This window comes from Pongo abelii, chromosome 3 (genome assembly GCF_028885655.2).
Source record: "Pongo abelii isolate AG06213 chromosome 3, NHGRI_mPonAbe1-v2.0_pri, whole genome shotgun sequence".
Lineage (NCBI taxonomy): Eukaryota > Metazoa > Chordata > Mammalia > Primates > Hominidae > Pongo > Pongo abelii.
In genome coordinates, this window is record NC_071988.2 from 107,563,366 (window position 1) to 107,580,177 (window position 16,812).

General features: G+C 35.6%; 1 protein-coding gene across 17 annotated transcripts in view; it reads right to left on the bottom strand.

Annotated features, from left to right (window-relative positions):
* MAPK10 (mitogen-activated protein kinase 10) overlaps window positions 1–16,812 on the bottom strand; it is a 587,630-nt gene that overhangs the window by 168,584 nt on the left and 402,234 nt on the right. For 16 of the 17 annotated variants that reach the window (XR_008524135.1, XR_008524134.2, XM_054553380.1 and 13 more), the window contains one exon: window positions 6,857–6,928. Coding sequence is in view for 14 of the 17 variants with exons in the window: in XM_054553380.1 (XP_054409355.1) it covers window positions 6,857–6,922 (66 nt within the window). In the remaining 3 variants the exon portion in view is untranslated. 17 annotated transcript variants of the gene reach the window in all.

Consider the following 16,812-nt stretch of genomic DNA (forward strand, 5'->3'; position numbering starts at 1 on the left):
GAACAGCGTGCAATCTAAAACTCATGAGTTGTTATTTCTGGAATTTTCAATTTAATATTTTGAGGACCTCAGTTAATAGTGGGTGACTGAAACTGTGGAAACTGAAACCACAGATAAGTGGGGACTACTGTACAGAATGAAGATATTTTTATGGTTAAAGCCCAATTTCAAGGATTTGAAAAGAAATACTAAAATCTTTAAGTGTAAATATAATCAAAGAAGAAATCACTTTATAATAAAACTTGAAAAAATTACCTTTATTCCCATTCTAACTTAAATAAATTAGAAACAAAACACCTATTCACTTCCATTTCCTAAACTACTTTTAAAAAAAATTATACTTTAAGTTCTGGGATACATGTGCAGAACATGAAGGTTTGTTACGTAGGTATACATGTGGCATGGTGGTTTGCTGCACCCATCAATCTGTCATCTACATTAGGTGTTTCTCCTAATTCTATCCATCTCGACATGCCCTGGTAGGTGATGTTCCCCTCCCCGTGTCTATGTGTTCTCATTGTTCAGCTCCCACATGTGAGTGAGAACATGGGGTGTTTGGCTTTCTGTTCCTGTTAGTTTGCTAAGAATGATGATTTCCAGCTTCATCCCTGCAAAGGACATGAACTCATCCTTTTTATGGCTGCATAGTATTCCATGGTGTGTATGTGGCATATTTTCTTTATCCAGTCTATTACTGATGGGCATTTGGTTTGGTTGCAAGTCTTGCTATTGTGAACAGTGCTGCTATAAACATATCTGTGCATGTGTCTTTATAGTTGAATGATTAGAATCCTTTGGATATATAACCAGTAATGAGATTGCTGGGTCAAATGGTGTTTCTGGTTCTAGATCCTTGAGGAACCACCACACTGTCTTCCACAATGGTTGAACTAATTTACACTCCCACCAACAGTGTAAAAGCTTTCCTATTTCTCCACATCCTCTCCAGCATCTGTTGTTTCCTGACTTTTTAATGCTCACCATTCTAACTGGCATGAGATGTTATCTCATTGTGGTTTTGATTTGCATTTCTCCAATGACGAGTGATGAAGAGCTCTTTTTCATATGTTTGTTGTCCGCATAAATGTCTTCTTTTGAGAAGTGACTGTTCATATCATTTGCCCATTTTTTGATGGAGTTATTTGTTATTTTCTCATAAATTTAAGTTCTTTATAGATTCTGGACATTAGCCCTTTATCAGATGGATACATTGCAAAAATGTTCCCCCATTCTGTGGATTGCCTGTTCACTCTAGTAATAATTTTCTTTTGCTGTGCAGAAGCTCTTTAGCTTAACTAGATCCCATTTGTCAATTTTGGCTTTTGTTGCCATTGCTTTTGGTGTTTTAGTCATGAAGTCTTTGCCCATGCCTATGTCCTGAATGATATTACCTAGGTTTTCTTCCATGGTTTTTATGGTTTTAGGTCTTACGTTTAAGTCTTTAATCCATCTTGAGTTAATCTTTGTATAAGGTGTAAGGAAGGGGTCCAGTGTCAGTTTTCTGCATATGGCTAGCCAGTTTTCCCAACACCGTTTATTAAATAGAGAATCCTTTTCTCATGGCTTATTTTTGTTGAAGATCAGATGGTTGTAGATTTGGGGCATTATTTCTGAGGCCTCTGTTCTGTTCCATTGGTCTATATATTTGTTTTGGTACCAGCACCATGCTGTATTGGTTACTGTAGCCTTGTAGTATAGTTTGAAGTCAGGTAGCGTGATGCCTCCAGTGTTGTTCTTTTTGCTTAGGATTGTCTTGGCTTTATGGGCTCTTTTTTGGTTCCATATGAAATTTAAAGTAGTTTTTCCTAATTCTGTGAAGAATGTCAAAGGTAGTTTGATGGGAATAGCATTGAATCTATAAATTACTTTGGGCAGTATGGCCATTTTCACAATATTGATTCTTCCTATCCATGAGCATGGAATGTTTTGTTTTTCTATTTGTTTGTGTCCTCTCTTATTTCCTTCAGCCATGTTTTGTAGTTGTCCTTGAAGAGGTCATTTGCATCCCTTTTAATTGCATTCCTAGGTATTTTATTCTCTTTGTAGCAGTTGTGAATGGGAGTTCACTCATGATTTGGCTCTCTGTTTGTCTATTATTGGTATATAGAAATGCTTGTGATATTTGCACATTGACTTTGTGTATCTTGAGACTTTGCTGAAGTTGCTTATCAGCTTAAGGAGATTTTGGACTGAGATGACGGGGTTTTCTAAATATACAATCATGTCATCTGCAAACAGAGAAAATTTGACTTCTTCTCTTCTTATTTGAATACGCTTTATTTCTTTCTCTTGCCTGATTGCCCTGGTCAGAACTTCCAATACTCTGTTGAATAGGAGTGGTGAAAGAAGGCATCCTTGCCTTCTGCTGGTTTTCAAAGGGAATTATTCCAGCTTTTCCCATTCAGTATGGAACTGACTGTGGAACTGTCATAAATAGCTCTTATTATTTTCAGATACGTTCCATCAGTGCCAGTTTATTGAGAGTTTTTAGCATGAACGGGTGTTGAATTTTATCGAAGGCCTTTTCTGCATCTATTGAGATAATCATGTGGTTTTTGTCATTGGTTCTGTTTCTGTGATGGGTTACATTTATTGATTTGCATATGCTGAACCAACCTTGCATCCCAGAGATGAAGCGAACTTGGTCAAGGTAGATAAGCTTTTTGATGTGCTGTTGGATTCGGTTTGCCAGTATTTTATTGAGGATTTTTACATTGATGTTCATCAGGGATACTGCCCTGAAATTTTCTTTTTACGCTGTGTCTCTGCCAGGTTTTAGTATCAGTATGATGCTGGCCCCATAAAATGAGTAAGGAAGGAATCCCTCTTTTTCTATTGTCTGGAATAGTTTCAGAAGGAATGATACCAGCTCCTCTGTACCTCTGGTAGAATTCAGCTGTGAATCTGTCTGGTCCTGGGCTTTTTTTGGTTGGTAGGCTATTAATTACTGCCTCAATTTCAGCACTTGTTATTGGTCTATTCAGGGATTTGACTTCTTCCTGGTTTAGTCTTGGAGGGTGTATGTGTCCAGAATTTAACCATTTTTTTCTAGATTTTCAAGTTTATTTGCATAGAGGTGTTTATAGTATTCTCTGATGGTAGTCTGTATTTCTGTGGGATCAGTGGTGATATCCCGTTCTTCATTTTTTATTGTGTCTATTTGATTCTTTTTTCTTTTCCTCTTTATTAGTCTGACTAGCAGTCTATCTATTTTGTTAACCTTTTCAAAAAAACCAGCTCCTGGCTTCTGTGATTTTTGAAGGGTTTTTCGTGTATCTATCCTTCAGTTCTGCTCTCATCTTAGTTATTTCTTGTCTTCTGCTATCTTTTGAAATTGTTTACTCTTGCTTCTCTAGTTCTTTTAATTATGATGTCAGGATGTTGATTTTAGATCTTTTTCACTTTCTCCTGTGGGCATTTAGTGCTATAAATTTCCCTCTAACCACTGCTTTAGCTGTCTCCCAGAGATTCTGGTATATTGTGTCTTTGTTCTCCTCAATTTCAAATAACTGATTTATTTCTGCCTTAATTTTGTTATTTACCCAGTAGTCATTTAGGAGCAGGTTGTTCAGTATCTATGTAGTTCTTTGGTTTTGAGTAAGTTTTTAAATCCTGCATTCTAATTTGATTGCACTGTGGTCTGAAAGACTGTTTGTTATGATTTCCATTCTTTTGCATTTGCTGAGGAGTGTTTTACTTCCAATTATGTGGTCAATTTTAGAATAAGTGCTATGTGGTGTTAAGAAGAATGTATATTCTGCTGATTTGGGGTGGAAAGTTCTGTAGATGTCTATTAGGTCCACTTGGTCCAGAGCTGCATTCAAGTCCTGAATATCCTTGTTAATTTTCTGCCTCGTTGATTTGTCTAATATTGACAATGGGGTGTTAAATTATCCCACTATTATTGTGCGAGAGTCTAAGTCTCCTTGTAGGTCTCTAAGAACTTGCCTTATAAATCTAGGTGCTCCTGTATTGGGTGCATACAAATTTAAGATAGTTAGCTCTTCTTGTTGCATTGACCCCTTTACCTTTATGTAATGCCTTTCTTTGTCTTTTTTGATCTTTATCAGAGACTAGGATTACAACCCGTGCTTTTTTTTTTTGCTTTCCATTTTTTTAGTAACTATTCCTCCATCCCATTATTTTGAGCCTATATGTGTCTTTGCATGTGAGATGTCTTTGCATGCTGTCTCCTGAATACAGCACACCGATGGGTCTTGACTCTATCCAATTTTGACTCTATCCAATTTGCCAGTCTGTGTCTTTTGATTGGTGCATTTAGCCCATTTACCTTTAAGGTTAATATTGTTATGTGTGAATTTGATCCTGTCATTATGATGTCAGCTGGTTATTTTGCCCATTAGTTGATGCAGTTTCTTCATAGTGTCGATGGTCTTTACAATTTGGTATGTTTTTTCAGTGGCTGGTACCAATTGTTCCTTTCCATATTTAGTGCTCCCTTCAGGAGCTCTTGTAAGGCAGGCCTGATGGTGACAGAATCTCTCAGCATTTGCTTGTCTGTAAAGGATTTTATTTCTCCTTCACTTAAGAAGCTTAATTTGGCTGGATATGAAATTCTGGGTTGAAAATTCTTTTCTTAAGGATGTTGAATATTGCCCCCAACTCTCTTCTGGCTTGTAGGGTTTCTGCAGAGATATTTGCTGTTAGTCTGATCGGCTTCCATTTATGGGTAACCCAACCTTTCTCTCTGGCTGCCCTTACCATTTTTTCCTTCATTTCAACCTTGGTGAATCTGACGATTATATATCTTGAGGTTGGTCTTCTCAAGGAGTATCTTTGTGGTGTTTTCTGTATTTCCTGGATATGAATGTTGGCCTCTCTTACAAGGTTGGGGAAGTTCTCCTGGATAATATCCTAAAGAGTGTTTTTCAACTTGGTTCCATTCTCCCTGTTACTTTCAGGTACATCAATCAAACATAGGTTTGGTCTTTTCACATAGTCCTATATTTCTTGGAGGCTTTGTTCATTCTTTTTCATTCTTCCTTCTCTAATCTTGTCTTCATACTATTTCATTAAGTTCATCTTCAATCTCTGATATCCTTTCTCCCACTTGATGGATTTGGCTATTGATACTTGTATATGCTTCACGAAGTTCTCATGCTACGTGTTTCAGCTCCGTCAGGTCATTTATGTTCTTCTCTAAACTGGTTATTCTAGTTAGGAATTCCTTTAACCTTTTTTTCAAGGTTCTTAACTTCCTTGCATTGAGTTAGAACATGCTTCTTTAGCTTGGAAGAGTTTGTTTTTAACCACTTTCTGAAGCCTACTTCTGTCAATTCGTCAAACTCATTCTCCATCCAGCTTTGTTCCCTTGCTGGCGAGGAGTTGTGATCCTTTGGAGGGGAAGAGGCATTCTGGTTTTTGGAATTTTCAGCCTTTTTGTGCTGGTTTTTCCTCATCTTTGTGGATTTATCTACCTTTGGTTTTTGATGCTGATGACCTTCAGATAGGGTTTTTGTGTGAATGTCCCTTTTGTTGATATTGATGCTATTCCTTTCTGTTTGTTAGTTTTCCTTCTAACAAGCCCCTCTGCTGCAGCTCTGCTGGAGTTTGCTGGAGGTCCACTCCAGATCCTGTTTGCCTGAGTATCACCAGCAGAGACTGCAGAATAGCAAAGATTGTGTCTGTTCCTTCCTCTGGAAGCTTTTTTCAGAGGGGCACCTGCCAGATGCCAGCTGGAGCTCTCCTGTATGAGGTGTCTGTCGACCCTTGCTGGGAGGTGTGGGGTCAGGGACCCACTTGAGGAAATAGTCTGTCCCTTAGCAGAGCTCGACTGCTGTGCTGGGAGATCTGCTGCTCCCTTCAGAGCTGGCAGGCAGGAACGTTTAAGTCTGATGAAGCTGTGCCCACAGCTGCCCCTTCACCCAGGTACTCTGTCCCAGGGAGATAGGAGTTTCATCTATAAGTCCCTGACTAAGGCTGCTGCCTTTCTTTCAGAGATGCCCTGTCCAGAGAGGTGGAATCTAGAGAGGCAGTCTGGCTACACCGGCTTTGCTGAGCTGCGGTGGCCTCTGCCCAGTTTGAACTTTCCAGCAGCTCTGTTTACACTGTGAGGGGAAAACCGTCTACTCAAGCCTCAGTAATGGCAGACGCCCCTCCCCCCAACCAAGCTTGAGCATCCCAGGTCGACTTCATACTGCTGTGCTGTCAGTGAGAATTTTCAAGCCAGTGGATCTTAGCTTGCTGGGCTCCATGGTGGTGGGATCCCCTAAGCTAGACCACTTGGCTCCCTGGCTTCAGCCACCTTTCCAGGGTGGGTGAATGGTTCTGTCTCACTGGTGTTCCAGGCACCACTGGGGTATGAAAAGAATCTCTTGTAGCTAGCTTGGTGTCTGCCCAAATGGCCGCCCCATTTTGTACTTGAAATCCAGGACCTTTGTGGTGTAGACACCTGAGGCAATCTGCAGGTTGTGAAGACCATGGAAAAAGCGTAGCATCTGGGCCAGAGTGCACCGTTTCTCACAGCACAGTCCCTCATGGCTTCCCTTGGCTAGGGGAGGGAGTTCCCTGACCCCTTGCGCTTCCTGGGTGAGGCAACGCCCCACCCTGCTTCAGCTCGCCCTCTGTGGGCTGCACCCACTGTCTAACCATTCCCAGTGAGATGAACCAGGTGCCTCAGGTGGAAATGCAGAAATCACTTCTCTTCTGTGTTGATCTCACTGGGAGCTGGAGACTGGGGCTGTTTCTATTCAGCCGTCTTGCCAGCTTCTAATTCTGAACTACTTTTAATATGATATAAATACTGACTTTGGTGTGGAATGTATGCAAATGATATGTTAAAGTGGAAATACAAGGGAATATACTGTACCTTGTTTTACCTGTAAGGAACACACACCTGACAAAAGGCAATTTTCACATCCAATGTTGGTTCACTGCAGTAGTATAAGAAATGGAGGCTCATAAATACCTAGAAGAAAAAGAAATGGAGCATAAATTTTCAAATCACTAATTTTTCATTATATAACAATATAGATTTTGGCATAATTTGAGTTATATGCAAAGTACCATGCACAATATATCTCCAACATAATCCTTATCTTGACCTGTACTATACCTTTCACAAATAGTATTTAATAATGAAATAAGGTTAAAATGTCCTATCTTTTATAATGATAAATTCCATCACACTCATAAAGATTAGATATAAGAAAGTGGACATACCTAATAATTTAAAGGGAAATACATCCTGTTATAAAGCATTTTCAGTTCTTAACATTTAATTTACAAAAAAAAACCCTCAAACATATGCTCAACAGGATATATATATATTTATTTTAGAATAAAGGCACTATTAAATAAAATATAATTTATAATAGAATTCTATATAGGACTTGGAGTAATTATATTAGAGCTTAGTGTATCAGTATAAATTTTTCAAACATGATATTGACTGAGAAGAAAAGCAGTTTGTAACAGATATAAAGAATATACTATATTTGTGTGAAATTTCAAAATTACAAAATATACAAAAATGATTATATATTGCTTTTAAGTACGTATAATTGTGGAGTAAAAAGTATTGGGCACCATATTAACATAACTTTAATCTTGGTGGGAAGTACAAAAATTCAATTATATCATTTTCTGTATGTTCAAAATATTCTATAAGTTTGCAAAGTTTTAAGAAGAGGAAAAGTTATCTAATGGTAGTAATGCCAAATTAGATACTAAGTTATTTGAGAATGACACAGCAACATCAGAGAAACCCAAATAAATTTTTTTCGTTCAATTAAACACACTTTGTTGCGTGTTTATTGTGTGCAAAACGCACAATACTGTCAGATTAAACCATTTAAAAACACCATCAATATGCGACTTCTGTTTCTGGCAAGGATTGATAGATGTCCTGAAAATCACTATCAGTGCAAAATCCCTAAAATTGTTAACATAAAATACACAAAACATCTTTCAGAATGCATAGCTGAGTTGTCAAAAATAAAAGCATGAAAAGTTCTGAGAAGTTGAAAACAATGTGAAAGGATACATGCAGAGAAGTAAATGAGCTGAGGCCGCTGTTTGTCACAGGCCATCTGCTGATGTCTGATGACTAGAACTTTACTTCTTTTTTTATTTGTATTTTTTAAATTATACTTTAAGTAGTGGGATACATGTGCAGAACACGCAGGTTTGTTACATAGGTATACACGTGCCATGGTGGTTTGCTGCACCCATCAACCCATCATCTACATTAGGTATTTCTCTGAATGCTATCCCTCCCCTAGGCCCCCACCCTGACAGGCTCCTGTGTGTGATGTTCCCCTCCCTGTGTCCATGTGTTCTCATTGTTCAGCTCCCACTTATGAGTGAGAACATGCAGTGTTTGGTTTTCGGTTCCTGTGTTAGTTTGCTGAGAATGATGGTTTCCAGCTTCATCCATGTCACTGCAAAGGACATGAACTCATCCCCTTTATGGATGCATAGTATTGCATGGTGTATATGTGCCACATTTTCTTCATCCAGTCTATCACTGATGAGCATTTGGGTTGGTTGCAAGTCTTTGCTATTGTGAACAGTGCTGCAATAAACATAAGTATGCATACGTCTTTATAGTAGAATGATTTGTAATCCTTTGGATATATACCCAGTAATGGGATTGATGGGTCAAATGGTATTTCTGGTTCTAGATCCTTGAGGAATTGCCACAGTGTCTTCCACAATGGTTGCACTAATTTACACTCCCACCAACATTGTAAAGCATTCCTATTTCTCCGCATCCTCTCCAGCATCTTTGTTTCCTGACTTTTTAATGATCGCCATTCTAACTGGCATGAGATGTTATCTCATTGTGGTTTTGATTTGCATTTCTCTAATGACTAGTGATGATGAGCTTTTTTTCATATGTTTGTTGGCTGCATAAATGTCTTCTTTTGAGAAGTGTCTGTTCATATCCTTCACCCACTTTTTGATGGGGTTGTATGCTTTTTTCTTGTAAATTTTTTAAAGTTCTTTATAGATTCTGGATATTAGCCCTTTGTCAGATGGATACATTGCAAAAATTTTCTCCCATTCTGTAGGTTGCCTGTTCACTCTGATGACAGTTTCTTTTGCTGTGCAGAAGCTCTTTAATTAGATCCCATTTGTCAATTTTGGCTTTTGTTGCCATTGCTTTTTCGTGTTTTAGTCATGAAGTCTTTGCCCATGCCTATGTCCTGAATGGTATTGCCTAGGTTTTCTTCTAGAGTTTTTATGGTTTTAGGTCTTATGTTTAAGTCTGTAATCCATCTCAAGCTAATTTTTGTATAAGTTGTAAGGAAGGGGTCCAGTTTCAGTTTTCTGCATATGGCTAGCCAGTTTTCCTAACACCATTTATTAAATAAGGAATCCTTTCCTCGTGGCTTGTTTTTGTCAGGTTTGTCGAAGATCAGATGGTTGTAGATGTGTGGCATTATTTCTGAGGCCTCTGTTCTGTTCCATTGGTCTATATATTTGTTTTGATACCAGCACCATGCTGTTTTGGTTACTGTAGCCTGGTAATATAGTTTGAAATCATGTAGCATGATGATGCCTCCAGCATTGTTCTCTTTGCTTAGGACTGTCTTGGCTATATGGGCTCTTTTTTGGTTCCATATGAAATTTTAAGTAGTTTTTTCTAATTCTGTGAAGAAAGTCAATGGTAGCTTGATGAGGATAGCATTAATCTATAAATTACTTTGGGCAGTATGGCCATTTTCACAATATTGATTCTTCCTGTCCATGAGCATGGAATGTTTTTCCATTTGTTTGTGTCCTCTCTTATTTCCTTGAGCAGTGGTTCATAGTTCTCCTTGTTCTTCAAGGTCCTTCATATCCCTTGTAAGTTGTTTTCCTAGGTATTTTGTCTCTTTGTAGCAATTGTGAATGGGAGTTCACTCATGATTTGGCTGTCTACTATTGGTGTATAGGAATGCTTGTGATTTTTGCACACTGATTTTGCATCCTGAGAATTTGCTGAAGTTGCTTATCAGCTTAAGGAGATTTGGGGCTGAGACAATGGGGTTTTCTAAATACACAATCATGTCATCTGCAAACAGAGACAATTTGCCAGCCATCTTGCCAGCCACTCAGAACTTCAGTTCTTAAAATGTAGCATGCAGAGTACAGGAAACAAGATTTAGGCCTATCTACAGTGGGAAGTCATACTGGAGACACTGCATAAAGCTTACTATAGGAAGTTTTCAATAAACTTTAGGAGGAAGCCTTTTTTGGAAAATACTCCTTACCCTCCAAACAGTGTTCTAACTTCTTTCATTATAAATTAGTTATTCTCCTAGAACTAATGTAAATGAAATTACACAGTATGTACTCTGTTTTGTTGGGCTCTTTTTGCTCAGCAAAATGTCTTTAGTATTCATCCACATTACTGTATTTATCAGCAATTGTCCCATAAAAATGTACCATAGCTTGTTAATTGATTCTGCATTTGGATAGTTGAGATGTTTCTATTTTTTGGATATTATAATAATGCTGCTATGATCATTTATGAATGTGTCTTTTTGCATAAGTATGTTTTCATTTCTCTAGGGAAAATACCTAGAGAAGAAATTATTGGATTGAGGAATAGTATTATGTGTAATTTTTTTAATATCTAATTTTTATGGATACATGACAGCTATACATATTTATGGGGTACATGTGAAATTTTAATACAAGCATACAATGTGTAATGACTAAATCAGGGTAATTGAAATATCCATCACCTCAAGCATTTATCATTTCTTTGGGTTAGGAACATTCTAATTCCACTCTTTTAGTTATTTTAAAATATACAATAAATTATTGTCAACTAGAATCATCCTACTGAACACTAAATCTTATTGCTTCTATCTAATTGTATTTCAGTACCCATTAACTATTCCCTCTTTACTCCTTCCTCTCCATGACCCTTCCCAGCCTTTGGTAATTATCATTCTACTCTATCTCCATGAGATCAATTTCTTTAGTTCCCACATATGAGTGAGAACATGCAACATTTGTCTTTTCATGCTTGGCTTATTTCCCTTCACATAACATCCTCCAGTTCTGTCCATGTTGTTGTAAATGACAGGATCTCATTCTCTTTTATACTTTAACAATATTCCATTGTGTATATATATGTACCACAGTTTCTTTATCCATTCCTTCAACACTTAGGTTGAAGGAATATGTTTAACTTTTTAAAAGCTGCCAGAACCACTTTCAATATCCTGCAGCAATGTAAGAAAATTCAGTTGCTTCACATCCCTGCCAACATTTGATGTAATCCGTTTTCTAAATTTTAATCATTTTAGTGAGTGTTCAAAAATATAATGCTGACCAATAATTTTGAGAAATTTTTATGTGTTTATTGGCCATTTGTTTATCTTCCTTGGTGAAGTGCTTTTCCAAGTCTTTTGCTCAATGGATAGTGGACTGTGGGTGGGGAGAAGGCTTTATCTTTATATTACAAATTATAGAAATGCTTTATCTATTCCAGATAAAAGTCTTCTGTTAGAGACACGCATTACGAATATTTTCTCTCAGACTTCAGCTCACATATTCCGCTTATTAATGTTATTTTTAAATTAGTAGTATTTTTAATTTTATGAATTTATTTTTTAATTTATTTTCCTTTTATGATTAGCTTGTTTTTGGCTTTGTGCCTATCCCCAGGTTCACGGAGATATTCTCCTATATATTCTTCGTGAAGCTTTAAATTGTCTTTTTCTTCTTCTTTTTTTAGTGGTTGTTCTGGAGTTAACACCCTATATTTTTAATTTATAATAATCTAGCTTCAAATAATATTCTGCTTCACATATAGCTTAAGAAACTTATAATAGTATACTTCCATTTTCCTCTCCAATTCTTTGGGCTATTGATGTTACATATTTTACTTATACACACATTATAGACCTCATAAAACATTGCTATTAGTTGTGCTTTAAAGAGGCAATTATATTTGAAAGAAATTACCAAAAAGGTACTTTGTATTTACTCACATAGTATAAAGGTGTATAGTTCTTTTACTCTTCTTTAAGGTTTATTTGTAAGCATTCATGGGTTTTGATATTATTTTAAATGGTATTTTTATTTTATTTCTATTTTCAAACTGTTCATTTTCAGCATTGAAAATACATTGTTTCATTGTTGCTCACTGTCTTGTAGCATACATTAAACATGGAAGTCTTCCAATCACTCTTTGATCTTTCCCTCAGTCTTCTCACAGCACTTGGTTCATTACTTTTGTTATGAATATTGTATAGTATTGTAACCATTCATTTATATGTCTTTTCCATTCTATTTAAGACCTTCTCAAGGAAAATGACTATGTTTTATTAATCTTCACAACCCCAGGGCCTACCACTATTGTTGGTATATAGATAATGTTGAGAAAATGTTTACTGAATGAAAGAAGAACCCAATTTTAAAAGTACAAATCTACATTTTCAAATTATCTCCTCATATTGAAACCTGTGAATTTGTGATACATTTGATACTAACAAATTAGGAGTGAGGAGTTTGCAGTAGTAGAAATATGAAGAAAATAATCCAAGCACAATGACTTCAGAAATGCTACCCAGCAGGGACGTTTCAGTTCTGTACTCTGAAGTGGGCACGTGGGAAATAATGACATCCAGCACGCCTGCCCCGAAACAAACAATGTGTTTTAATTTTTAATGAATGAATAATCTTGCTATGAAAAGCAGGCATCCTGACCTTTCCCAGTTTGCATTACAAAGACTCCAGTGTAACACCATAGCTAAAAAGTTACGAAGTCACTGTGTAACCTTCTTGTTCTAGGAAGACACTTTAAAAGACAAAAAATGTTTACTATGACAATCCCAGCAAATCACAAAAAATTTGTTTGCTAATTGTTTTTCCTGGTAGCATGGCAGACAGCATTTGGCCCATTGCATAGAAACAACACAGATGATCAAAGTGGTATCTCAATATTATGCTAAAGTGAAATTAGTGACAATATATTAGTGCAATATAGGACCTGTAAGTAGCTTGAAAGAGAAGGAGATGCTAATTTAGGGAGTTTAGTGCTTTCAATCACTAGTTGTTCTTCTGGGAAAAGCCCCATATGTGCATTTCTTGCTATGCTATACACTGTACTGAGTTTCTCTTTATTATATGTCTATAGGAATTACTGGATACTCCAAACAAAGCAATAGGCCAAGTTGCATGAATGAAATACACTTAAGAATTTATTAGGCTGAATTGATGCACAGCAGCTGCTGTAAGATAATGTAACTATGACATGTTTTCACAGCTTAGATCAATGTTTAAATTCTTGTGTATATGAGATGTGTCAACTAAACCACAGGAGGTTTAAGAAGCTTCACAAATGCAAAAATCAAATTGTTCTGGGCAGCTCCAGGATTCCATGGTTTGTCACTGAACTGCAATATATACAAGGAAAAACCATGAACTACTAATTATTTAAAAAAAAAATTCCAACAGTTTCTAAGTTCAATCAGTATATGATGTCATTACTTATAAGTAATTTTTGTATTTATTACATAGCAGATTTACTATAAATGACTTTTATAACAGCCTGCAAGCATATGTATGATACAAGAACACAAAGTCATTGTTAATTAAAAATGACTTTGTGTTCTTGTATCATATATATGCTTGCAAGCTGTCATAGACACACTCTGTCTCTTCCATGTTCAAAAGGATTCTCCCTATAATATGCAAAAGACCAGATGAAAAATATGCCTTGAAACAAGTAATTATCTTTTCAGGGGCTGCAGTAGAAAATAGAATTAAATTTAATTTTCTAATAAGAACTGTGCACACACTCACTTCAACATACTGTCAAATTCTTAAGTAGATGTGCTATCACTTAGAGCAGGAGGCAGCAAGTTATGGTCCATCAGTCAAATTCAGTTAATCACCTGTTTCAATAAATAAAATTGTATCAAAACATAGCCATCCATTAGTTTATAAATTGTCGATGGCTGCTTTCACATTACAGTGGCAAAACTGAGTAATCGTGGGAGGAACTGCATGAGCTATAAAGCCTAAGATACTTACTAGTTGGCCTTTATAGAAAAAGTTTGCCAACCTCTGATTAAGAGCATGCTAACCGACAAAGAACCAGAAGTATACCATTAACCTCAATAGAAAGGCCAAACTAATTTAATGTCTCCAACCATAAGTATATAAATGCACAAAATAATTTCTAAAATAATATCTAATTTCTCATAAAATCTCCATAGTTTTACATTTAAAACTTAGATGTTTCTTAAAATATTGCTCATATAACAAGATAGAAGTAAAATTCTTTAATTTTGATGACACAAAATAGTATGATTTGCAACCAGTGGGAAGAAAATTAATTAACATTAGAGTTATCACCAATGAGAGAAAAGGACACCAATCAAGATAGCTAGTACAACAAATTATTCCCAATACTATAATGATCCAGTAATATGGTAAGCATAGACACAGACAGCATACAAATATGAGAAATAATGTGTGGAATCTGAATGGAAACAAAAGAGGAACCTCAGAATGGTGACAACTTCAGTTTTGTAAATCCAGCCATGTTTAAGGACTTCTGGGGCACTGCAGACAGCTTATTGACATTATTTCTTTCCTTCTTCCAACTCCAATGAGATTACTCTTGTATACATATGTAACTAACCTGCACATTGTGCACATGTACCCTAAAACTTAAAGTATAATAATAATAGAATAAAATAAAATAAAAAAGAAATTCAATGCCAAGAATTAAAAAAAAAAAAGAAATCATATCACAGGAATTTCCCAATTCATTTTCTTTTTACTAAACAGTAGACACTATGCATGGCTTAAATTGTAGACTGCAAAATGGCAGTGGGTTACACAAGTCATACTCTATGTGAGCTGATCTGAGATTGTAGCACTCTCAGATATTTTTCTTAAAATTATAAAAAATTGTTCTTTCCATTATTTTGGAAAGTCAGAACTGCTGAGATGGAATATAACAAGAAGTCAACACAAACAATTCTACAATAACCGTAAAACCCAAAAGGCAGTGAAAAGCAGTAAAAGTGAGAAGTCAGTGACTATTACATTTAATGGAATTAAAGAAAAAAATTATGGCTATCATGACTAAGCCATAACACAGAGCAGTTGAAAGAGATTTTTAAGTGGTAAGGGATAGATACCCCTACCACATAAAAAAATATTTAAATCAAAGAGAGCTAGTATCTTACATTAACAAAATAGTCTTCAAGGCAAAAAATATTATTAAAAATTATAACAGTCATTACTTAATGACAAAAGAGAAACTCCCCAAGAAAACGTAACAGTCTTGGACTTATATACACTTAGCATTACCTCAAAATGTGTAAAGCAAATATTAACACAATTATAAGACTACAAAGAAAACTGAAAAATTCACCATCACAGTGAGAGATTTTAACACATCTTCCTCAGTAATTGATAAATCAAGTGTAAAAAAACCTTAAGGATAGTATAGAAAAGTATAAGTATATCTTGCTTTTTATACAAACCGTTATAAAATAACAAAAAAGTGAGAAATCCTCCTATTAATTTGTTGAGGTTCATAAACTATCATACAAAGATAAAATAAGACAAGAAAATTATAGTACAATCTTATGAACATACAGGTGAAAAATTTTAAAAATTATCAACCAAAATTATATGTTAGGAAAAAAATAATACACAAAACCGAGTTTATCCCAAGTACACAAGCATATGGCAAATTGAGAATATCTAGTAATGTAACTCAATATATTTAACACATTAAAAGAGAAAAATCCTTGTCATATTCAGTAGATAGAGAAAATAATTTGATACCATTTCAAATCTATTCATGGTTAAAACACACAAATATATTTCACCAACTAGAAAAAGAGACATTTTTCATAAGTGGGTAAGAGTTTTCTATCAAAAGCAACAAATATCATATTTAATGATGAAAACAAGAAAAAGAGGCATTCTCTCTCAGATTTAATAAAATATAAAGATGTCTGCTATCATTATTTCTATTCAATAGTACTCTGGAAATGAAACGAAATTTTAAAAATTGGCATACGAATTGAAAAAAACAAACTGTTCTCCACTGAAGACAACAGGATTGTTTAGATAGACATTGCAATAGCAACCACCAATTATTTTAACCAATAAAATAATTAAGAATTTCTGGAGACAAATCAATAGTATCTGATAATACCTAATGTTGGCAACTTTATAGGGACATTAGAAGATTAATACAATAGTTAGTATATAAGACTCTAATTGCTTGTTCCTATACAACAATATTAAAGAACAAACTGACAATAGTTGGTAAGGTTGAAGCTATGTAAGCCAAACAAATCAATGATTCCACTTGTATGTATCTACATTGAGAAACTTGACACAAAATGCAAGGAGGGATCGTGTTCATTATATCTCAGTTTTTAATAGCAAAAAGTCAACAAAACTAACAACCTACCATGACAGAAATGTATTCATGAAGGAAAATACAAGTCTTGAGGTGAATAAACTGGATCTAAACGTAACAATATGGATACATTTCTAAAGCAATGTTTAAGAAGCACATGAAAATGACAGTACTGATGTATTCACGTATATAAAATTTAAAACACTGTTAATGAATAAAAGCTGAAGTAGGAAGCACCAGTAGTCTGCCTCCCTACCTAGACAACAATTGCACTTACTGATAGAATTTGAATGAGGTAACTATTTTGGAACTCTGGAGTCTATTGAAGGCTCGCAATTTCTAGGCTAATCCTCAGTATGAAGAAAGCCCACACCAATCAGAAACAAAACAAAACAAAACAAAATTTAAAAACGGCAAACTATGGGATAGAAGGAGAATCTGATTTCCATAGT